General features: G+C 41.2%; 2 protein-coding genes across 11 annotated transcripts in view; one reads left to right on the top strand and one right to left on the bottom strand.

The window, feature by feature from the left end:
* FBXL2 (F-box and leucine rich repeat protein 2) overlaps positions 1 to 15,008 on the top strand; it is a 57,926-nt gene extending 42,918 nt beyond the window's left edge. For 7 of the 9 annotated variants that reach the window (XR_004425458.1, XM_033132473.1, XM_033132474.1 and 4 more), the window contains 11 exons: positions 452 to 546; positions 4,007 to 4,075; positions 4,176 to 4,271; positions 4,500 to 4,626; positions 4,756 to 4,830; positions 6,232 to 6,362; positions 8,140 to 8,200; positions 8,841 to 8,885; positions 9,461 to 9,517; positions 12,875 to 13,087; positions 13,881 to 15,008. Coding sequence is in view for 8 of the 9 variants with exons in the window: in XM_033132473.1 (XP_032988364.1) it covers positions 452 to 546; positions 4,007 to 4,075; positions 4,176 to 4,271; positions 4,500 to 4,626; positions 4,756 to 4,830; positions 6,232 to 6,362; positions 8,140 to 8,200; positions 8,841 to 8,885; positions 9,461 to 9,517; positions 12,875 to 13,087; positions 13,881 to 13,988 (1,077 nt within the window). In the remaining variant the exon portion in view is untranslated. Of the gene's footprint in view, positions 1 to 451; positions 547 to 4,006; positions 4,076 to 4,156; positions 4,272 to 4,499; positions 4,627 to 4,755; positions 4,831 to 6,231; positions 6,363 to 8,139; positions 8,201 to 8,840; positions 8,886 to 9,393; positions 9,518 to 12,874; positions 13,088 to 13,880 lie in introns of those variants that run through there. The other 2 variants (XM_033132480.1, XM_033132479.1) reach the window with 2 other exon arrangements.
* Positions 14,865 to 23,317, bottom strand: part of UBP1 (upstream binding protein 1) — a 52,707-nt gene continuing 44,254 nt past the window's right edge. For both annotated transcript variants that reach the window (XM_033132469.1, XM_033132470.1), the window contains 3 exons: positions 21,946 to 22,088; positions 21,129 to 21,180; positions 14,865 to 17,984 (listed from right to left, as the gene is read on the bottom strand). In XM_033132469.1, the coding sequence (XP_032988360.1) occupies positions 17,947 to 17,984; positions 21,129 to 21,180; positions 21,946 to 22,088 (233 nt within the window). In that variant the 3' untranslated portion in view covers positions 14,865 to 17,946. The remainder of the gene's footprint in view (positions 17,985 to 21,128; positions 21,181 to 21,945; positions 22,089 to 23,317) is intronic.

Below are 23,317 nucleotides of genomic sequence, written 5' to 3'. Positions count from 1 at the left end.
AGGTGATTGCTAAGGAGGATGAGGGGACGCCTTTCTGATGCGTTTTTGAACGTTTAGAATGGTAATGTGTAGCCAAAATAGAATTTCTTGTTTTAAGGCAACTTTGTTTAGATCTCTGCCCAGCAGCCAGTGTTCCCACAGCTGACCTGGTCCTGATCATTGGTGGAGTAGCTCTGAGCCCTGGGTAGGGGAGGCCTGACTCCAGGGTTAAGGCTTTCAAAAAGTAGTGGCCTTTTTTATTTCTTTTTAAATATGTAATGCTTTAGTTAAAAACATTGTTCAATGCTTGTAGCCCCTTTATGCATCAGGGACAGAAGTGGGGTGTTGGAGGAATGTCCCCAAATATCTTGTATTACACCTGGAGAAATATATTCACTTCCTAAATTTCAGGTTATTATGCTGTTAGATATACAGCATGAAAAACAAGATTTCTTTCCAACTTTGATTCAAGGGTCGAGTGGTGGAAAACATCTCAAAGCGATGCGGCGGGTTCCTGCGGAAGCTCAGCTTGCGAGGCTGCATCGGTGTTGGGGACTCCTCCTTGAAGTAAGTCAGGCCACAGCGACTCACTCACGCGGAAGCGTGTGGCTGAAATTTGCATCGGAAAAAATAAACCAAGCGTACGATTTGCTGTGCTTCTGTGAGATTCTTCCTACGGTAATTCGTGTAGAGTAATGAGAGCACCATGATTTTGGAGTCAGCAGGCCTGGATTAGGAACAGCTCCAGCGTTGTGCGGGATGTGACCTTGGGGTGAATGATTTCGCCTCGCTGAGTGTCAGTTCTCTGCTCTGCAAAGTGAAGGCGGTTACAGCACCTGCATGGGAATGTCGAGTATCACATGAAATAACATGTGTGAAGTGCCTGGCCCATAATATTCTATTAGTTCACCTCTCCTATTCCCGTCTTCACTTTCCCATCTTCCTAATTGCCTTCTCATAATAGCGGCTACCTTTTTATGTAAATTTTACTAATTTTAACAAAGTAATTCTTTCAAAAACTTCCTTAGCATAACCTGGAAGTTTGCTTCCTCATAATGGAATGTGATTATCCGTTCATTTTATTATAGTTAGCAGTATATTCTATCCAACCAAATGCTTGCCCACCTCTTACTGGATAGCTGTTATTTATTGGAAGTATTATCCATCGTTAAGGACATGTGCTTTGAACTTTTCTGGAGACGAGACCTTGTTAAAACCTTGATGTCCTTATCCTTGTGGCCTCTAGTATTTTTTGAGGTTGGCTAGAACTGCAGACGAAGCGTTATACAGTATACATCCATTGTAGCTGCCCCTCAGAATGTGCAGTATACAGTGATTACAAACAGTAGAATTTGTGACTGAAACGTCTGCTGTACCATTGCTAAGAAAATCGATTTGTAACATCTTTTAAGGATGAAAACACTTCCTTTAAATATTATGGAACAAGGTGATTTTTTTTTTTTTAAGTCAAGAAATTCAGATCATCACACCAAATTTTCTGCTACTTCAAAAGCTTTGTAAATCAGTAGCGTAGATTGATTCTATTTTGACAGGAAGCTTAAATATACCGAATAGGTCCTAACATAATTTACGATAGAGAACATAAGTCTAATAGTGGTTCCATTAAAGAAACTACAATAACCGTGAAGATTGTCAATGAGGAGTATCAAAGAAATATATTCTTATCTTAGCAATTGGAATAATGCCACATATACTAGCAAAACTGTTCCATAAGGCTAAGAATGTTAATTGGTTTACCATAAGTTTTAGAGCAGAAATGTATATTAATATCTACGTACATCTTTAATATGTGAGACCAGATAACTGTGAGAAATAACCGTAATCAAAATTATGACTCAAAAAGAATTTTGCTATGCCTCCAGTTTTTAATTGTAATCACCTAGAATCAGGCTTGGCCTCCACTCTGCCCCTGCATGTGTATTGTTGTTTTGGTGGGAGGGGGGTTATTCATTTATAAATGTTTACTGAGCCCCTACTATACCAGGCACTGATTTAGACAATGGAGATATAGTAGTACTCAAAATAGATTAAAATCCTAGTGGTAATTGATCTTGCATGTATTTATTTTCAGTTACTCCTGTGCCATCATCATATATTAAGTCCTATGGATTTTTAACAGCTTTGTTTGTTGAAATATAACTGAGATACAATAAACTGTACATATGAGTATTAGGTTGCTTGAAGCTGTACCACAATTCATTTATACTCTGTTCTTTTTTTCTTGTTTTGTCTCCATGTTTCATTTTGGATAGTTTCTATTTCTGTGACTTCACAGAAATATGTAAATTTTACTAATTTTACTAATTTTTTTACTAATTTTACTAATTTTACTAATTTTACTGTCATTACTTCCACAGTGTCTGATCTGCTGTTAATCCCATCTAGTAAATTTTCATCAACCATATGGTTTTCATATCTAGTAGTTTAAGTTGGGGCTTTAAAAAATACTTTTCCTGTCTCTACATAACATGTTTTATAAACATAACATGTTTAATCTTACACTTTTTTAATGCCTTCGCTATTTCTAATATCTGTGTCAATTCTGAGTCAGTTTTGATAGATTTACTGTTCTCCTCATAGTGGATATACTTTCCTTCTTTAAATGCATGTTAATTTTTTTGTTCCATGCCAGGCATTGTCAATTTTACTTTGGGTGCAGATATTTTTGTATTCCTGTATAAATTCTTGAGTTTTGTTCTGAAATGCATTTGAGATATTTGGATATAGTTCTTTTCAGATTTTGTTTTTAAAATTTCTTAGGTTGGACCAAAGTAGTATTTAGTCTAGGGTTAATTATACTCCACTCCTGAAGCAAGATCTTTCTCAGTACTCTGTCCAGTGCCCCCCACATTATGCATTTTTCACTGTTGGCTGGTGGGAGCGGGCACTGTTCCTGGCCCTGGCTGAGGTCTGCTGTTGTTCCTTCTATAATGCTTTGTGTTGATTCTTTCCCTGGCTTGGGTGGTTTCCTCACGTGCATGCTCTGATCAGCACTCTACTGAATTCTTGAGGGGAGCCCTGTGCAGATCTCTGAAGTTCTCTCTTTGTGAAGGTCACTCTTTTCTGATCATTCTAACTGCTTTGGTCAGATTTTTGGCTCCATATCCTCAACTCAAGGAGTCCATCAGGCTCCAGCTCGGTGCCCTTCCCTTCACTGTAGCAGGGTGGAAGGAGCAGAGGAGTGACATTTGGGTTGAGGCCAGCTTTTGGAGATGTTGAGTACTGCATGGAAGAGTCAGGACTCAATCCTATAAGATACGTTGAAACTGCATTTTAGGAAAATGCAGATGACCTTCCTGAATATGTTAAGTATTAAGTGGCAAGTAAGGGATGTTTAATTTTCTGCTCTGACCTTGCCAGCAACTCACAAATCATTGAGGAAGATGCCCTTCATGACTCAGTGTCTTCACCCGTATGTGGATCATTCTTGATACTGTACAACCCTACCCGTGGCCAGAGAAAGAGTCTCCAGAAGGACCCTAGGGTAATCAAGTGACAGCATGGCACAATATAAGAAAGATTTGGCCCCCTTGCTTCCAACTGACTTTTCTGTAAAGGGGAAGTTAACAGGCAGGCAGGCCCCCATTCTTAGATGACCACCAAGGTGTGGGTGAGGGTTACACCTGAGCCATAGTCGGTCTAGAGCTTTGCTTGTCACAGTGTGGTCCCCAGAGTGGCAGTACTGGCATCACCTGGGAGCTTCTTACAAGTGTGACTATCAAGCAATTTGTGTAGACCTATCATCAGAATCTGTATTGTGACCAGGACCCCACCTGTTTCACGTGCACATTAAAGTTTGAGGAGCACTAGTACCTATAGTGAACAATAATATATTGTACACTGAAAAATGTGTTAAGAGAATAGATCTCATGTTAAGTGTTCTTTGCACAATAAAGTAAATTTTTAGAAGTTTGAGGAGCACTGTTCTAAATGTGAATGGTTACACATGCCCTCTAGTGACTACCCAGAAACATGCAAGGAGTTTTTAAATGTTTTCTCATTTTAGGACCTTTGCACAGAACTGCCGAAACATTGAACATTTAAACCTCAATGGGTGCACAAAAATCACTGACAGGTAAGTAATGAAAACTACTCTGGTGACTTATTGGCCATGGGGAGAGTGAGGGGAGAGAATCATGGTTGAAAATATCTTTAGTGCCTCTGCTCTTTTTCAGCACGTGTTATAGCCTTAGCAGATTTTGTTCCAAGCTGAAACATCTGGATCTGACTTCCTGTGTGTCCATTACAAACAGCTCCTTAAAGGGGATCAGGTAAGAGTACCTGTTACTTGTAGTCAAGAGAAATCCCCACAGCTGTGAACGTTTTGGTGTGTCTAAAACCTTTCTGATGGTCCCATTGGAGCAGGAAATGGGTGACTCAGACATACCACAGAGGTTCTCTCTCCCCAGGATTGCTTGTGATTTACTAAACTCAAAGTTGGTGATAAATTCTCTGTGGGGTGGACTGCGCATGCGTGGTTTTGTTTCTTGTTCTTTCAGTGAGGGCTGCCGAAACCTGGAGTACCTGAACCTCTCGTGGTGTGATCAGATCACGAAGGATGGTGTTGAGGCCCTGGTGCGAGGTTGCCGAGGCCTCAAAGCCCTGCTCCTGAGGGGCTGCACACAGGTACCACGGGGACCACACACCATGTGTAACGAGTGTTAGGTGTGGGCACCTCTGCAGGGGACTTGATGTTGCCTTTTCCTTGGTGCCCTGACCTGGTTCCATCCCACTGTGTTTTCTCTGTCCGCTCAGTTAGAAGACGAAGCTCTAAAACACATTCAGAATTACTGCCAGGAGCTTGTGAGCCTCAACTTACAGTCCTGCTCAGTAAGTAACGGGCCCCCTGCTCCGTGCCCTTTCCCTCAGGAATCTGCTGCAGGCAGGCAGGCTTGCCACCCCGAATCTCTTATCCTGTGTCCTTCTGTGACCTACCCATTTGCCACAAGATGAGAAAACAACGACGTAACCAAAAAGGCCAATATGAAGCCACTGACATTGCCCCTCAAACACTATAGATCAGAGTCTGTCTTTGTTTATTTTAGGGGATCAGGAATGCTGTCACTGACCTGAACAATTCAGGCTAAGGGCTCATTGTTTTTTTTTTTTTTTTTTTGACTTATAAACTGGGGATGATGACATCTATTTCGTACATTATCTCAGTAAATAAAAAGAAATAACAGATGGGAAAATGCTTTGAAAAATAAAGGGCACATACAAGAGCAGCGTGTACTTTTCATCAGAGCTTTAGCATGTGAAAAACTAGGGTTCCTTCTCCACTGCCATTGTAAAAATGGATAACCAAGAAGGATGCTAGTTAATATCCTACTGGGTTCCAAGGGAAACATCAATGATGAGGAAAGTAAGAGAAATCCCTTGCATTTGGTATGTGGTGAATGAATCGTAAATCTTTAGAGTCCCTGATGGTGGGAGAGAAAAGGGAAACCAGCTTCTGGGCATATATCGATCTTATGGACCTGCACTGTTCAAAAATAGGACCTTGAATAGCATGTAGGGTAGACAGCACTAGCAGATGACTTGAAGTGTAATATAAATGTGCATGTTTATTTCTACATAAATTAGTAGACGTAAATACAAATATTATTTTGAATGTTCCTTTATCAATTTAGTAATTTATTTAATTTTGCTATTGTCTAAACATTTGAGGAAATAAGTAGACACATACATGATTTATATGGTAGATTTGTGTGGTAGATGTCTACAGCATTAATCTATAGAGATCCAACCACAAGTTAATATGGCACTTAATCAGGCGTGTCTCATGAGCTCTCTATTTAATCTGACCTTTAATACAAGTTTATTACATTTTCCTTTAAAAAAAAAATCTGGGAAGGGAAATAGAATTTTAATGGCCATTATTTTTTATTTATTTATTTTTTTTAATGAGGGTGCAGCTCACAGTGGCCCTTGCGGGGATCGAACCGGCAACCTTGGTGTTATTGGCACCACACTCTAACCAACCAAGCTAACCGGCCACCCCTAGAATTTTAAAATACCATTCTATATTATTAATGCTAGAATATTTTTAAAGCTGTGCAGCGATAGCATAATACATGTCTGTCGTGTACGTCACCTTATTTTGTTGAATTAGGATAAAATGCTAGTAACTGGCAACCCCAACTAATTGACCAACAGTAGACCCCACTTTTCTGCGCCTCCGTTTCAGTTAGCTGGTGCCTTCTGATTTCCCTGCCTGTTGTGTTTCCCCAGCGCATTACGGATGGAGGCGTGGTACAGATTTGCAGGGGCTGCCACCGGCTGCAGGCCCTCTGTCTTTCTGGCTGCGGCAACCTCACAGACGCCTCTCTCACAGCCCTGGCTTTGAACTGCCCGAGACTGCAGTGAGTGGGCTGATCGGAAAGGCTTCCTGTCGGAAGGAAGGGCTTTGCCAGCTGGTGGGATAAGTGCTGGTGGGGGAGGCATGGTTGTGTTGTTGGCTTTTGCCTGATGGATTGGAGGGGTGTAATCCTGTTCATTTAGGGATGCATAGGAGAGGATTAAACTGTCTGCCACCAGGGAATCTGAACCTTAATTTCTTTTTAAAAAATTTTCAATTATAGTTGACAGTCAATATTATTTTATATTAGTTTCACGTGTACAGCATAGTGGTTAGACATTTATACAATTTCCGAAGTGATTCCCCCCTGATTAGTCGAGTACCCACCTGGCACCATACATAGTTACTGCAGTGTTCTCGACTGTGTGCTGTACTTCACATTCGCTGACTGTTTTGTAACTGCCAATTTGTACTTCTTACTCCATTCCTCTTTTTCACCCTTCCCTGCAGTCCCTCCCGCCCACCCCCAATCTGGCACCCATCTGTTTTGGACCTCAGTGTCTTGCTGGACTGCACACGTTTGCCCACCTGACTTGCCTCACCTGTTGTTACTTTGACGTCAGTGATCTGATATTGAGCAGGACGGCAGCCTCGCATCCAAATGTCACCCGTTTCTCCTCTAAACAAGCTGCTAAATAGACAGAATGGGGGGAGGGAATCCCAGTCACTTTATTTATCGTCTTCCCTGAGCAGGAAGAAAAGTTTTGTTTTGTTCTAACAAATAATGATTTATTTTGGTATTCTCCACATAATACTGTGAATATTGAAACTTTAATAATAGCAACCAAATATTAATCTAGTTAACATCGATTGAACTCCAAGCTCTGTGATAGGCACTTTTATCAGCATTCTTGCATTTAATCCTCACCAAATCTCTAGGCGGTAGATACTATTATTCTTACTTGTTTTGTAGAGGAGAAACTGAGACTCAATATCAAATAATTTGTCCTGGGTCACATGATGAGTAAGAAGTAAAACTAGAATATGAACTTGTTGATTTTGACTTCAGAACCAGCAATCTTAACCCCTGTAGGCAGAAAAAAGATACTTGCTTATTTTTCTTTATTTACTGGTGAAACTGACCCATTTCTCATGCTTACACCATTTACGTATCTTTTAGGGGTTGTCTGGTTTTGTCTTTGGTCCATTTTTTTACTGTTGTATTAGGTACGCTTGTAGATAATTTTGATATTTCTGTGCAGTAAAAGGAATCTGTGTGATCAAAACTGATTAGAAAAGAGGTCAAAATTTTTGCTACAAGGGAGTATTTAACTAAAAATGTTGTTACTTATGCATCCATCGCTGGTAAGCATGAGTGTTGAGAACTCTGTCTTTCATTGGCTGTAAATTTTTAAAATTTCCTTTAGGGTAACAGAATTTCAGTAAATGTAGTATATATATATATATATATATATATATATATATATATATATGTCAAGATGATTTTGTTGAGTAAAAGTTCATTTTAATTGTGTTTAAAAGTCAACAAATACTGGAAAAATATTTAAAAACAGCTGTAACAATGTGCTGGTATTGTGGGAAGATTCCTGGATTTTCTGTCCGAGTTTGGGATGGGACTTAGGGCAGGTCACATTGCTCCCGAAGCGTCATTCTCCTCATCTGTCCAGTGGGAACAGTGTTTGCATTTACAATCCTCAGGGCTGTTACTAGAAGCAAGAGTGTGTCAGGAGCACAGTGAACTCATGCGTGTGCGCCATAAAGTACGTGCTCCTCTCGTTAACCACTTGCTACTTTTCTCTCCCCTGCACGCCTTATCCCAGGATTTTGGAGGCTGCCCGATGTTCCCATTTGACTGATGCAGGCTTTACACTTTTAGCTCGGGTAAGGCGGAGGTTCTAAAAAACCAAACCAAACTCTAGTTCACCTCCCTCATTCAAAATGACTTGCAGTGGTTTTGGAGTGTGCGAAAAACTACCTCAGGAATGACAGGCACCACGTTGCATAGAGTCCTCGGGGTGTTCTGCGTATCTTGTAGTTGGCCGGAAAGCCAGGGAGGTCCCGTAGAGGTTGCGTGGCTCGTTTAGGTCACTGTCAGGTGTCAGCACATGAGAGGAGCCTCTTCCCTGGACAGAGATGCCCTTCCTCAGATACAGACGCCAGCGCAGCCTCCCCTCCCTGGGCTGCGCTCTGCCTCTGCTCCTCCTGCCACATTGCGCGGAAGTGCCAAGCCGTGGGGGCCCTCTGGCCGCCGGCCTGAAACGCACGTCCTCCTGGGGACGCTCACACCCATTTCCTCCGACCCAACCCTCACCTGCCCACACTGTGGCTCAGTGCCCCACCCCGGGCCCTGTGGTTAAAATTTACTTGCTGATATCTGTGAGCACAGGGCAGGTGTAGGCAACTACCTTTCTTAATGGAAGAGAACAAAGACATGGGCCAGAACTCAGAGGGCCAGAGCAAGCGTCCGGTGTTGCCCTCGCCACTGACCGTGTGCTGAGGCATGTCGTATGGACTCTTTCAGAATTGCCATGACCTGGAGAAGATGGATCTTGAAGAATGCGTTCTGGTGAGTGGTCCCATGACAGCCCTGCCCCTCAGGCACCGCAGACAGCCAGGCAGAGCCAGATGCCAGCTGGCTATTGTCGGGACACTCTTTGCCCCAGGCAGGTGTCAGGGCTGGGGCACCCGTGAGGCCATGGGAGTGGAGTGCGTCAACTTTGGGCTCTTAGTCATCACACGGAGCTACAGTCGAGAAGTTCAGAACAGCTCTGTCTTCTGCCAAACATTAAAAAACAACAAAAACCCCTCTGATTTTGACAGAACTTAAGAGAGGAATAAGCTTGCATGTCCACTGATGAGGTGACTGCATAGAATCTTGGGGGACCCTCCTGGCCCGCTCGCTCTGTGTCCTCTGTCCCTAGGCCCCCTTGGGGCACAGAGGACAGATCCAGGAACAGCTTTGCATCCTCAGGAGTGGGCAGAGTTGAGCTTGCTGGTGCAGAGAGGAGCTCCCAGCCCAAGTGTGCTTGACATGAGTTTTTAATTCTTTTGCATCTTTTGATTCTCGTGTTCAGGAGAAGCCAGAATTAGGTATTAAGTTCTGGTGTAGAAGCCACACTGACACAGCGTGTTTCTCTCCAGATAACCGACAGCACACTCATCCAGCTCTCCATTCACTGTCCTAAGCTGCAAGCCCTGGTGAGTCTGAGTTTTTGCGACATTAGTCACCTCTTAGGGGACCCTCCCACCACAGCAAGTGTCTGGGTTTCCTTTCTGTAAAGGAATCATTTTTGGTTTCAAAAATCTAGTAGTTGCGCGAACTTGGGAGGCAGGGTATCTGAACATTACTGTTTTCATTTTAGGATGTGAACCTAATATAGGGACCCATGTTCTTGTCACTTCACACAAGCTCATGTCCATCATCAGGTAGAGTGAACTTAGCAGGTTAAGTGATAGAATCTAAGACGAAAAATTGAGGCCATCCTTGTGTTATATTTACATTTCATATCTGTGTGTATATATACACGCACGTATGTAAAGGAATTAGCATGTAAGACCCACAGTGAGCAGTGAAAAGTAACCCTGACACTCACACACTTTTCACACCCAGCTATTTGACCATGGGCCTGGGGCAGGGATGGAATCCCCATTGCTGAGCAAGCCCCCGGGCACAGTGCTACCTATGCCCGCGAGATACGTTGTCTCATTTAACCCCATCCACTGTGGACACCCCGTTTTATTAGTGAAAAAACTGAGGCTCAGAGCCTTTATGGATCTTGCCCAAAATTCCACGACTGCTCAGAGGCCCCAGATGCCTTGGCCTGTGGGGTCTGGTCTTTCCAGTCCTGAGACGCAGGGGCTTCCGAAGGCAGTTTTCTCTGTGAAACGTGCTGTCCTCGGAGGCTAGAACTTTATGACATCACTAAAGCTCCGTGGCGCCCTGCGTTCCTCTCACCAGTTTTCTGTATTTCCACATTCCCTCTGGATTCCGTTTCCCTCAGGCACAAGTGCAGCTGGGTTTTGGACACCTCTGGGACTTTGAGTTTGAGGTCAGATTTCAGGCATTAGTCAGGAACCTCCCTGGATCCAGATTCCCTGACTAAACTCTTTTCCATCTGTGTATTGCAGATAATTTTGTAGTTCTAATGTCTTTATTCCTAAATTGGTTCAGATCCGGTTTTATAATTGGCAGAGCTATTATTCAGATGTACTTTTTCCTTTGATCGCCTCCACCCCTGTATCCCTGAGACCTGCCTCTCGGAGATGTGGGGAAACTTAGGAACCCCATGCTGTATTTCCTGCTTTGACCTCCTTCCGCTCTGCTAACCAAGGGCTCTCTATCCTACCCTGAGATATCCTAGACTCGGACTCCCACCTCTTCATCCGTGCCCACAAGAAGTCTCCTCACAAGAGGATGGAGGGGCCCAAGGGGATTACCCTGAGCACAGCCAGGCCTTCCACCTGCTCCCTAACTCCTGCACTGCTCAGGAGTGCAGGGTCCATGCCAGTGACTTGTCAGGGAATGCAGGGATTCTGGTGACCGAAAATATCTGCCAGCTGGTCCCCTATATTTATACAAGCTACTGCTAGAAAGGAGACTTAAGCTACAATAAAACCAGAAGTCTAAGAGCCCCCCCCAAAAAAAAACACCCCAAAAAACCATTGAGGATTATAAGCAGAAAAGCAGGGAAACAATTGCAATTGAATCTAAACTTAGCTTTGAAGATCCCTGATAGCCATTGTGTTACAGTCGCCTACAGCATTCAGTACATAACATGCTATACAGGTCTGTAGCCTGGGAGCAACAGGCTGTACTATACAGCCCAGGTGTGCAGTAGGCTGTACCATCCAGGTTTGTGTAAATGCACTGATGATCACAGTGACAAAATCCACCAACAACGCATTTCTCAGAATGTGTCTCCATTGTTAAGTGATGCATGACTGTAATTGAGAGATTAGTTTCAGATGTACAACATAATGATTCCATATTTGTATACACTGCGAAACCATCACCACATACAGGCAACATCTGTTCCCCCCCACATTGTTACAAAATTTTTATTTTGTTGTGATGAGAACAAAGAAGATATTTACTCGAGTAACTTTCAGATATGCAATATGTATTATTAACTGTAGTCACCATGCTGTACACTACATCCTTAGGACATTTTGTAACTGGAAAATTACACCTTTTGACCCCCTTTACCCATTTCTCTCACCCTCCACCGCTGGCAACCACCAATCTATTCTCTATGAGCTTGTTATTTTAAGTTCCCTATTTAAGTGAGATCATATGGTAGTAATCTTTCTGACTTATTTCACTTAGCATAATACCCTCAAGGTCCATCCATGTTGTCACAAATGGCAAGAGTTCTTTTTTGTATCTGCTGTGTGTGTGAATCACATTTTCTTAACCCATTTATCTCATGGTGGACACTTATGTTGTTTCCATGTCTTGCCTATTGTAAATAATGCTGCATATATTTTTTCAAATTGGTGTTTTCATTTTCTTCAGGTAAAAACCCAGAAGTAGAACTACTGGATCATATAATAGTTCTATTTTTAATTTTTTGAGGAACATATTATTTTCAATACTAATTGCACGAATTTACATTCCCACCATTAATGTACAGAAGTTCCTTTTTCTCCACATTCTCAACAACACTTACTTCTTGTCTTTTTGATAATAGGGATTCTAACAGGTGTGTTTGTTTTTATGCTAATACAGTACTGTTTTCATTATTATAGCCTTGTAATATAGTTTGAAGTCAGGGAACCTGACGCTTTGTTCTTTCTCAAGATTGCTTTGACTTACCATTATCTTTTGTGATTCCATATGAATTTTAGGATTGTTTTTCTATTTCTGTGAAAAATGCCATTGGAATTTTAATAGGTTTTTCATTGATTCTGTAGATTGCTTTGGGTAGTACAGACATTTTAGCAGTATTCTTCCAGTTTATAAGCATGGAATTTGTGTTTTGTTGTTTTGTCAGTGTTATAGTTTTCAGAGTACAAGTTTTGCAGCTCTTGGTTAAATTTTTTTTAGGTATTTTATTTTTCATGCAAATATAAATGGGATTTTCTTAATTTCACTTTCTGGTAATTTGTTATTAGTGTACAGAAACACAACAGATACTTATATATTGATTTTGCATCCTACAACTTTACTGAATTCGTTTGTTCTAACAGTTTTTTATGGAGTCTTGAGGATTTTTTATATGTCTTCCTCTGCAAAAAGTGAGTTTTACTAATTCCATTCCAATTTGGATGCCTTTTCTCTTTTTCTTGCCTAATTGCTCTGGTAAAGGCTTCCATTACCGTAAGGGGAATCCTCTTATGTCGCCTCTTGAACCACCATCCCCTACAATTTTGATTTCTGTTTTTAAAAGTCAGAAAGGTGAGAGAAACCACTCACTTCCCAGCTGCAGCAAACCCAGGGCCATAGGGCCCCAAGGCTTTGTGTCTGTCCTCCCGTTAATAAACGGTTGCTCCCTGGGCCATGAGCCTTGGAACGAGAGGGTTTTGCAAACATGTTTTTTTCCCTCCCTGTTCCAGAGTCTGTCCCACTGTGAGCTCATCACAGATGATGGAATTCTGCACCTGAGCAACAGCACCTGTGGCCACGAGAGGCTGCGGGTACTGGAACTGGACAACTGCCTGCTCATCACTGATGTGGCCCTGGAACACCTGGAGAACTGCCGTGGCCTGGAGCGCCTTGAGCTGTATGACTGTCAGCAGGTTACACGCGCAGGCATCAAGCGGATGCGGGTAAGTGTGAGCCAGGAGTCAGTACACCTGGCAGTTTCTAAGCAAGCAATGAACACATCCTGTTCTAAACCAATGGTTACGCAAACGTATCTGTTACACAAGTGTCTCCTTAGACTTCTTCAGAATTAGACCCCACCCTTGAAGATTCAACTTCCAGAATAGGTTTCACGTATCGTGTTTCCCTGAAAATAAGACCTAACCGGAAGATAAGCCCTAGCATGATTTTTCAGGAGGACATCCCCTGAACATAAGCCCTAATGCATCTTTTGGAGCAAACCTTAACATAAGACCCGGTCTTATTTTCGGGGAAACACAGTGGTCTGGTGATCAGCAACCTTATAACGGGCTTGAGGTCATTATCAGGAGGTAGAACGTGGTCTGGGCTAACTTCCAGGTGAGAGGGCTTAATAGAACGTGGCTTTCTTTCCCCACTTAGTTCACCTACATTGTTTTCTTGAATACGCTCTAAGGTTATGCAACTTAGCGTTTACACCCCAAAGCAGCACCAGGATGCTTCAGGTGTCGAGAATTCCACTCACTCTGCACAGGGCCAGTGATTATCTGTGGGCAGAAATATTATTAGTTTTCCTTTGTCTTTAGAAGGTGCTGTTTTAGGAAATGTGTTACGTAAACAGGAGGAGTAGCCCTAGCCTACCCTAGAAATTTTCTTGCTTAAAAGTAAAGTGAAGCAGATTCCACACAGAGAACTATGTACGGGCTTTCCTAGGATTATGCCTATAATCCTGAAAACAGCCGTGTAAAAGATTGTTCCTTTTTTTCCTTCCATTTCCAGGCTCAGCTCCCTCACGTCAAAGTCCATGCCTACTTCGCGCCTGTCACGCCACCAACAGCAGTGGGAGGAAGTGGACATCGGCTGTGTAGGTGCTGTGTCATTCTCTGACAGCACCTGCCCAGGCCCAAGGCACGAGGAGGTGTCCCTTCCTCCAGAGAAGACCGTCTTTCTGACCTTTTCCACTGTCACCGAAATCTGTTGATTCTCCATTGGGAAAGGCATTTACAGGTAAAAGACTTCCGTAGGGATTGCAGTAACTCTGGTGATAGTTTTCACCTTTATTCTGCTGCGATGCAATCAAATCAAAGCCTTGTGTCAGTACACATGGCAAGAGTGGTCTCGTGCATCCAGGACCGTGCAAGAAACCCGACTTCTTAAGAGGTGGGTGCCTTCCTAGGTACAAAAGTTCTGCCCTCGGCTTTGTCAGCATTCCTGCAACAGACCATCAGTATTAGCACAAACTGAGCTGAAAAAATCAGCTGTTGATTTTCTATCTGATACTTACGACAACGGCCTACGTTAATTCACAATTCCATTTTAACTAGCAGGACTTTTCCACTTTGAAAGTTAAACAGCAACTTTGTCAGTGACTACACTACAAATTCATAATACCTGATAGTTTTATATGTAAAGACTTATGTGGAAGGCAAATTAACAGGTTTCCATGAGACACCAAAGAAATGAGGACTCTAAACTGGGTGGAGCAGGGTCTTCACCTTTGTTTCTGTCAGCTTGTCACATACATTTTTGGGGACCAAAACCAAAAACTAAATACAATCAACTCAGAGTTTGTTTGCCTGATTGGAAATTAATAAGCTCTGGCGTATGCTACAGCACACAATGCAGTTTTATTATAGGAGAAAAGTTAATCATGTCATAGCTCACAAAATTTGGGGGACCTTTAAGAAATAGCATTGATTAAGGCTTAAGTTATCTATAATATAATCAATTAAAAATAACAAATGGATGCATGTAGAATGGGTGTGATTTTTTTTCCAAGTTTATTTTAAAATCTTAGAAATCAAGTTACACCAGAACTATTCAAAAGTTATACACTTAAACTCAGATCAGTAATATATTGGCACCTTTTTAGACGCAATATAAAAATGAATACACCATCGCAATGCTCAAATCAAGAGGGTTTTATTGCTATAATCTACAGCAGATAATCTGAGCAAAACCGTTTTCCAAATTCAGACCTTCCTAATGTTACCTAAAATCTGGTAAGGTGATGTTGCCGCTTGTGCTGTCCACGTTTGTGATCTTTATTAAGATCAGGAACCTGTAATCACCTTCGTTGTGAACTTGTGTGTTAATGGTAGCCGACCCTTCCTAGCAACCAATCCCCAAACTGAAGAGTCCAGAGCTCACAAGAAGCTGAAGTGAAACAGCAAAAACAAGGTATTTTCCCATGCCTAGCAATACTTCTATTACATGGACCGTTTTAGAAGCCTTGAGGATACAGGGCTTCGGCTGCATTCTAGGAAGAGAAGACAGATACATATACAATCCCATAAATCAATTTAACAGGATTGTCAGAATAAGCATTAAAGTTGATGATTTTATTGCCTTATGATATACTCCAGTATTCGCTAGTCTAAAAATCATGTATATCATAGCAGTTAATGCAACACACATTTACACCCCGGGGGCCGGGGGGGAATAACTGATGCACGATGCTATTTAAATAAAAGAACATATAACACAGACGTGCTTCAGTGATTATGAATTACAGTTTCTATTTCATGTAAATGACCGAGGTCGTCTATACATTATCTCCTTTGAGCCAGGACACAACCTATCACAGCTACTATACTCATTGCTCAATGACCCATGACCTCATTTATAAAACAGGAGAAGCTCTGATAAGAAAATCAGGCTTGCTTTCACTTTAGGTGTGGAAAAGTTACTGGAATAACCTGTCCTCAGTGGCATCAGTTTTGAGAAAACAACCTGAAAAGAAAACAACACATGGACCTCACTGCTTCTAGAAAATTCAGACTGCTGTGTGCTCAGAATATACACACGCAACCTCTTGATTATCTATGACTTGTGACACTGACAGGACCTGGATTTTAAATGAGACACACGTTTGCAAAACAATCGGAAAACATTTATTATACTGAAATGTATACATCCTACTATTAAAAAAACAAAGTAGCAAATGTGCTGGTGCCATACGTAATTTAACCGTTTCATTGGGACAGACTAACGCTCAACACCACTTGGTGCAGTTTCAAGTTTGATGAGCTTTTAATTTTCACCCCACTTCTAAAACCCAGTGAGGAATTCAAAATAGCACACAGCATTAAATGACATTTATTGTTCCATATATCTTGAGACTCAAAAAGGAATGCTAAATAGACAAGCAAAACTCTAAAACAATTGAGAAGCTCACTTCTTTCCCAAATGATTGGTACAGAAAACGTGGTCATACTAAAGCAAAGGGAAAACGACAGAAAGGAAAGCTTTCCTGCTTTTGGGTCTGTAAGAGTTAGAGATATTTTTCAAACTGAAGATGGAGATATTTAGAGACAGTGCTTCTTCGTATTAGACCACCACCTTTATGAATAAAACATAAAATGCCAAAGCTTTTACCCAGCGATGTAGTTTATCTTCTGGGACAGATTTTAAACTCAAAATTACTCATTCCTATTTCTGCCTGAACAAACATAAGGGTCAAATAATACATTCAAAACGAAGACACCTGGGTAAATGGACAGAGATGCTATAATTAAAATGGAATTGAAGTTTAAAGAAAAAATTGGGTGTGCTACATCACAGGCCTCAAAAATGCTTGCTGATGAATTTTGCGAAAGGCTTTGGGTGAAGAGAAGCAATAAAGATAGTAAGAAAAATTGCAAAAACATTGGATTCCCTTTGAAAAGTGTACCGGCAGACAAGCATTTGGTTTTGTGAAGGAGGCACTCTTTTTATAGAAAAAGAAACTATTATGTGGTGTATAAAAAAGCCTCTAAATAATCACCAGAATGTTTATCCATGATTTGTACTAAAGCTCAATACTTGAGAAGTGTAAGAAATTTTCATGGTACAATTTAGTGTTTGATTTATGATATCTAGTGTTTTAAGAATAATTTCAACTTGATAATGAAGACCCCTTAATATCAAGTCAGAAACTATCCGTTTTTCCCTTGCTTAGGGTCACCTATTTCCAATGTCTGGGGTAGGGCTTTAAAAATGTTTAAGAAAGGGATAGGGTGGGGTGGGTTGGGAAGGGCAGATGAAGAAAGAGGGATGAAGGAAAAAGAAAACCACGTAATTTTAAAGGCAGTGGGGCTTCAAAAATGAAAATCAGAAACAAAATGCTAAAAATGGAAGCAGAAGCAAAAAGTTTTTCAATAAATCTGTGACAAAGCAAAAACACAAAAGTCTTTGTACCTATTAGGATTTACACTGATCCTCTCACCAAGGTACTGTTGATAATGCAGCTTGCGTCCAGCTCATCTTTCTGGCTTGGCTCTTCCCTGATCTGTCACGATCACATCAGATGCACACACTTAGATATGATTTCTTCTGAGAAGGTGCCAAGCCTCTTACCTGACCACCAGTCACCGTATCAGCACTTCGCAGCTCTCGGCAGACAGATTCCATGCTGGCTCCAAACAGCACTGTCCCCAGCCCCGCCCCAGGTCAGCAGAAGGTCCAGGCAATAAAGGCCAGACTGGCACAGAAAGGTAAATGCCCACAGTACGTTTTTACATTCATTTCCAAACCGCATACAGTGTAAAAAGACAGCAAAGGCTGCTTCTAGGAACTGTATCTGCTGGCTTCTGCCAGAGAAGCAGGCAGCCCTGCCTGCACCGTGGCCCCAGGAGCTGCACACATGCTGTCCCGACGTGCTGCCTCTCACGAGGATGCTTGGCCATGGCAGTGACAGTGAGGAGATTCACCTCTCATACAGCTCATTAGAAAGGTCATCTTGTGTTTTCAATATGAAACATTTCATACATTAAAATCCAATCCCAAGACTTCTTGGATTCAGTCTTCACACACTTTTAAGCGTGACTTTATTTGGTACTGAATATAGTTCAGATTACATAAGACATCACTTCAAAATTATGTGGATACCACCACTATTTTCAACTGCAGAAAAAGGAAAGAGAAGTTACAGGGCTTTAAAGCCGGGCTTAGGAAAATCAAGACCATTAAATTGAAAACTCCCAGAAATCTTTAATGTCCTTCACCAGTTCAGAAGTTATCTTTAAATAATTCTACAGAAAAAAAGCTGATTAACTTGCTCTAGCTCCTCTTCCCTTAGGCAACTGCATGTACACATTCCCTTTGTAGACAGTCTGCTTTTTGGTGTCTGGTCCACACTCGCATCAGTACTGTGCCAGTTTGGGGTGTGGGAGGGGGATATCGAGACAAGTAACAAAAGTGTTGTCAGCAAGGGGGCAAGACTAGAGGCAGAGCAGATGGAAAGACTGTGCCAGGGCGGGACCGTCAACTCTATACAAAGCATACAGAGTGCTTATATCCGTCTTTTCTAGAAATAAGTTGTGAACTCCACAGATGTAGATCTGAAACACTTAAAAAAATATATATCACAACTTTTGCCTGATGGCCTAGTGTTTCTCAGGAAATGGGAGAAGCAGTATAGGCATTCGTCAAAGAACAAATGAATTTTTCATGAGGACAAAAGTCTGACAAACTGAGATGGGAAGGGATATCCTGTGATATCTGACATTAGAAATGTCCTCCTCTTTCACAGAACACAACTATACAATTATACTTATGAATTTCCTTTTTCAGACAATGAGTTTTGCAGACTAGAAACTATTGCTTTGAGAACAAAAAACTGAGCAGAAGGGTACCCAGCTAAAGATGCTTGTGAAAGTAAAAGATAAAGTGAGCCAGTTCGCTGTTAAAATTCAGCCTTGCAGGTCACTTGATAGCATATGCAACATGTCAGGCACAAAGTGAAATCATAATTTCAACATTGTTTTCTGCTACTCCCTTCAAGAGTGACTTCCAAGAAAGGGTGACACATGACATCTTTCTCTTCAAGATACAGCTTTTGTGCTAAGACTAGATTTAGATCTTAACCCACCAGTCTTTTAAAAGTCTCTTCTCATAGTAATTTAGCTTTAAAAATCCCTTCTTACTGAAGACAACTATAAAAACAACCTAGAAACAATTATCAAAATGGCAGTAAGTACATATTTTAAATGTAAATGCGTTAAATGCTCCAATAAAAAGACAGGATGGCCAGAACGGATTAAAAAAACACCCATCTACATGCTGCTTGGAAGAGACTCACTTCAAATTGAAAGACTGGCACAGAGTGAAAGTCAAGGGATGAAAAAAGACATTCCATGCATATTGAAACAGAAAGAAAGCTGTAGCAGTAATATTGTATCAGTCAGAATAAACTTTAAAACAAAAAGTAAAAAACAAAACAAAACAAAAAACAAAGAAGAACATTACATAATTTTAATCTAATCCAAGAAAAGGATATAACACCTAAGTATATAAGCAATTATTAATGGACATGCAGGGAGAAATCCACAGTAATATAGTAACATCAGGGGACTTTAATAACCCACTCACATCAATGGATAATAATCCACACAAAATTAGTAAGGAAATAATGACCTTAAATATCACATTAGATGAGAAGGACTTAAGAGACATTTATAGAACATTTCATCCAAAAACTGCAAAATATACATTTTTTTATTTTCAAATGCACATGGGAAATTCTCCAGGATCACATGTTAGGCTACAAAACAAGCATCAATAAAAAATTCAAGAAGACTGAAATCATATCAAGCATCTTTTCTAACCACAATGGCATGAAACTGAAAATCAACTATAGGAAGAAAACTCAAAAAAACAAACACGAGGAGGCTAAACAACATTCTAATAAACCAATGGGTCAGAGGAAATAAACAAGAAATCAAAAACTACCTCGAAACAAAGGAAAACGAGAACATAACTTTTCAAAATTCATGGGACGCAGCTTTTAAAAGCAGTTTTAAGGGGTTGGTTCCTAGCTATACCAGCCTACCTCAAGAAAAATCCCAAATAAACAATCTACTTCTACACCTAAAGGAACTAGAACAAACAAAACCCAAAGCAAAAATTCCTCAATCTAAGCCTGTAATTGGAACTCACTTGAGCCCTGTCCAAGCCTCTCTTTTCACTTCTCTCACTAAATGACTCAACAATTTCCATGGCACTGATATGGGAAAGGCTTCCAAATTTACATGTCAAGCCCAGGCCTTTCCTGCCTGCCGGAGACAGGTCTCAATAACCGCCAATTTTACACTTCTACGCATCTAAAATAGAACTCTTACCTGACTTTCCCCCGCCCATACCTACCTCTCTACCAGGACCACAGTCTGCTAGGTTGCTCTTCTAAGAGTCACAACCATTCCTCCCTCAAATATGGCACCCAGCAGGCATTACCTCTCACCTAGATGATGCCTCCTGCCTCCAGTTTTGCCCCTTCCTCACCTGTCTCCAGAGTTACAAGAGTGAAAGAAAAATCTAATCACATTACTCCTTTGTTTAAACAGCTTCACTGACTTCCCAATACATTTCAAATAACACCTAAACTACCTTCATCACCAGGTCCCTCACACCAGACCTGCCTCTTGCTTTGACTCCATCTTGCTCCGCTTACCCTTCACACACTGCATGGCAGCTGCATGGCTCTTGCCAGCTCCCAAGCAGCCAAAGTCTTTCCTTCACACACAGCTCCACACCGCCTTGCGATGCTCCCATATGGTCAGCTCCTCCTTCCTCAGGTCTCAGCATTGATGACACCTCCTCAGAGAAGCCTTGCCCAACAGCTTCACGTCCCCCTAGCCAGGTCCCCCTTATCCATAAACACTCCATCCACACTTTTCCATTCCTTCATGGCACTTAAAATATTTGCAATTATGGGCATCTGTTGGGCAATTCTGGTTTGCTTTCCTCACTAGAGTAGGAGCTCCATGGAATCTGTTTTGTTCAAGACCTTTCTAGCACCCAAATCATGGTGTCTAACACAAGGTACGTAGTAAAACATTGGCTGAATGAATTGAATTTTTTTCCCTAGGACTGACTCCTAGGGAATATACAACCATGAGAAATAGTCTCTTGATTCATTTTCCAAACTCCTCTTAAAATTAGTAAAGCCAGCATTTTCAAAAGCAAGCACACAAGATGACGGCTGGTTATAGGCACACACTATTTTTCATAACTCCAGCATTTCAAAGCACATGCACATATTCAAAGTACCTTTTACTGTGGAGAATAGAAAACAACTCTCATCTTGAAAGTTCTGAACCATCTAGAAGGAGAAAGCAGATTATAATTAAGGTCCAGTGGTCCCTTCTTAACTGATTATAAAAGATTAAAAATTAGTAGTTAAAGGAAAATGTCATCTATATACTGCAGCACAAATACAGGACCCAAAGGCCAAAATGGTAACTCATGAATGCAGTGTGAAGTATTAGGTTGGTGCAAAAGCAACTGTGGTTTTTGCAATTATTTTTAACCTTTTAAACCACAATTACTTTTGCACCAACCTAATAATAATAATTTACACCTGCTGCATTGGCAGCAGTGCCTGTTCAGGATGGTCCCTGAGAGATCTGGTCAACCACCCATCTGACTCACTGCGTCCTGTGTGTAACGACTAACGAAACGTCACTGCGTAAGTGCTCTTCTATTATTACTTGCTTGTCACGGAACACTGGGGGGGAAATTGTACTTCTAACTTTACTGTTTTTTAAAATTTGTCATCAAATAGTGAGCAAAAGGAAAACACCTTCAAATGCCTCTGTAGATAAAAAGGGGCCAATGCTCCACTACCTGGAAGTCCCCCTAGTGAGTGTCTGAATTAAAAGGGGGGGGGGTATGAGCCACAGTGCTCCTTGATTTGTGTTTCTTATGTCACCAGGACACCTGAAACTCTTGGTTATAAATTCTAATCCCTAACTCTTTGAAAATGATTCCCATGAGTACTTGCAAACGAGGTCACAGAATTGTTCTCTAGTTCTTCAATGACATATGAAAGTATATACCAGTGTGAATGGGAAACGCAGTTAGTTACCTGATCACTAACAAGAATGTGAATACCAGTGGGACCCTGTCTGTAAACCTGGTTAATTTGGTGAAAAGGAATATTAAACACCAACGCAAGTTTTCGAGCAACTTCTGAGGCAACCATTTCTTCCAAGTAGATTGCATGATAAACTGAAATAAAAAAATAAGAACAGCATTTTAGCAGTTATCTTTAATCTGTTTTCCACCTGGATCTATAGGAAGATCACACCTTTCAAAGTACTAAAAAATGTATATACACAGGGTGCCAAAAAAATGTATACACATTTTAAGAAAAGAAAAAACTATTAAAATTATAATACTCAATACATACCAATAACAAAAGATGACTACAAGTCATGTATATACCTTTTTTTTGGCACCCCTGGTATATATAAAAACTAGTATTTTTTCTCACTATTATCCATCTGAAATACATTATTTATGCTCACACATATAATTTAATAAACATTAACAGTGGTCTCTGTACAAAGGGATTTGAGATATTAATTTTTCTTTAAAACAAGCAGGAATTGACTGCAAATGGGCAAAGGGGATGTTTCTGGAGTAATGGAACTAAAACTGGATTTAGTTTGTGGTAATGGCTATAAAACTGTAAATTTACTAAAATATTACTGAATTGTACACTTACAATGGGAGGATTTTATGGTATATAAATTATACCCGAAGGAAGCTGTTTTCAAAAATATGTATTTCTCTCAATATATTAAGAAAACTCTAAAAAGGTCATAGTTATTGCTTCAATAATCCCATGACTGGGGATTTATCCTAAGGAATAAAAGCTGCCTCTCCCCCTTCCTCCCCACAAAGAACTGAAAACAGTATAAAAGATAGCTCATGAAAAGCTCCAATGAATCCTGCTGCTACTTGACAGAAAAATCGCAGGTGCAGCCCCCAGAGTCTCTGGACCGGGTAACTGAGCAGCAGCCATGTCTGCACAGCGCCAGGCAGCTCCCAGTGAGTCCGACTGTGGCAGGTCCAAGCCAGACCCTGATCGGGAATCTCAGGGCTAGAACTCTGCGTTCCCAAACAAGGGTTTGTTCCTGTGTGCGTATGAATCTAGAAACCGTTGCTAATTATACATTACGAGAAGCTCAGAATTGGGAATGTAATTAGGGTAAGACTTACAGATGATCCAGAGCAGTGTCACCAAAATACAGCCTGTGTGAGCCAAACCCTGTCCTCCAGTTGTTCTTTCAAAATCAAATGATACCAGAACATGGCCACCCCAGTGGTAGCGCTGGGAGGGAACGAGACCACGGTCTACAAAGTCAAGAGATTTACTACCTGGCCTTTAACAGAAACAGTTTGCTGACCCTGACCTAGAGTTCAGTTCGCCAATACTTCCATACACACCTCCA

The sequence above is a fragment of the Rhinolophus ferrumequinum genome, chromosome 17, assembly GCF_004115265.2.
Source record: "Rhinolophus ferrumequinum isolate MPI-CBG mRhiFer1 chromosome 17, mRhiFer1_v1.p, whole genome shotgun sequence".
NCBI lineage: Eukaryota > Metazoa > Chordata > Mammalia > Chiroptera > Rhinolophidae > Rhinolophus > Rhinolophus ferrumequinum.
The sequence above is the reverse complement of the archived record's forward strand: the minus strand, read 5'-3'. Positions and strand labels throughout refer to the sequence as shown.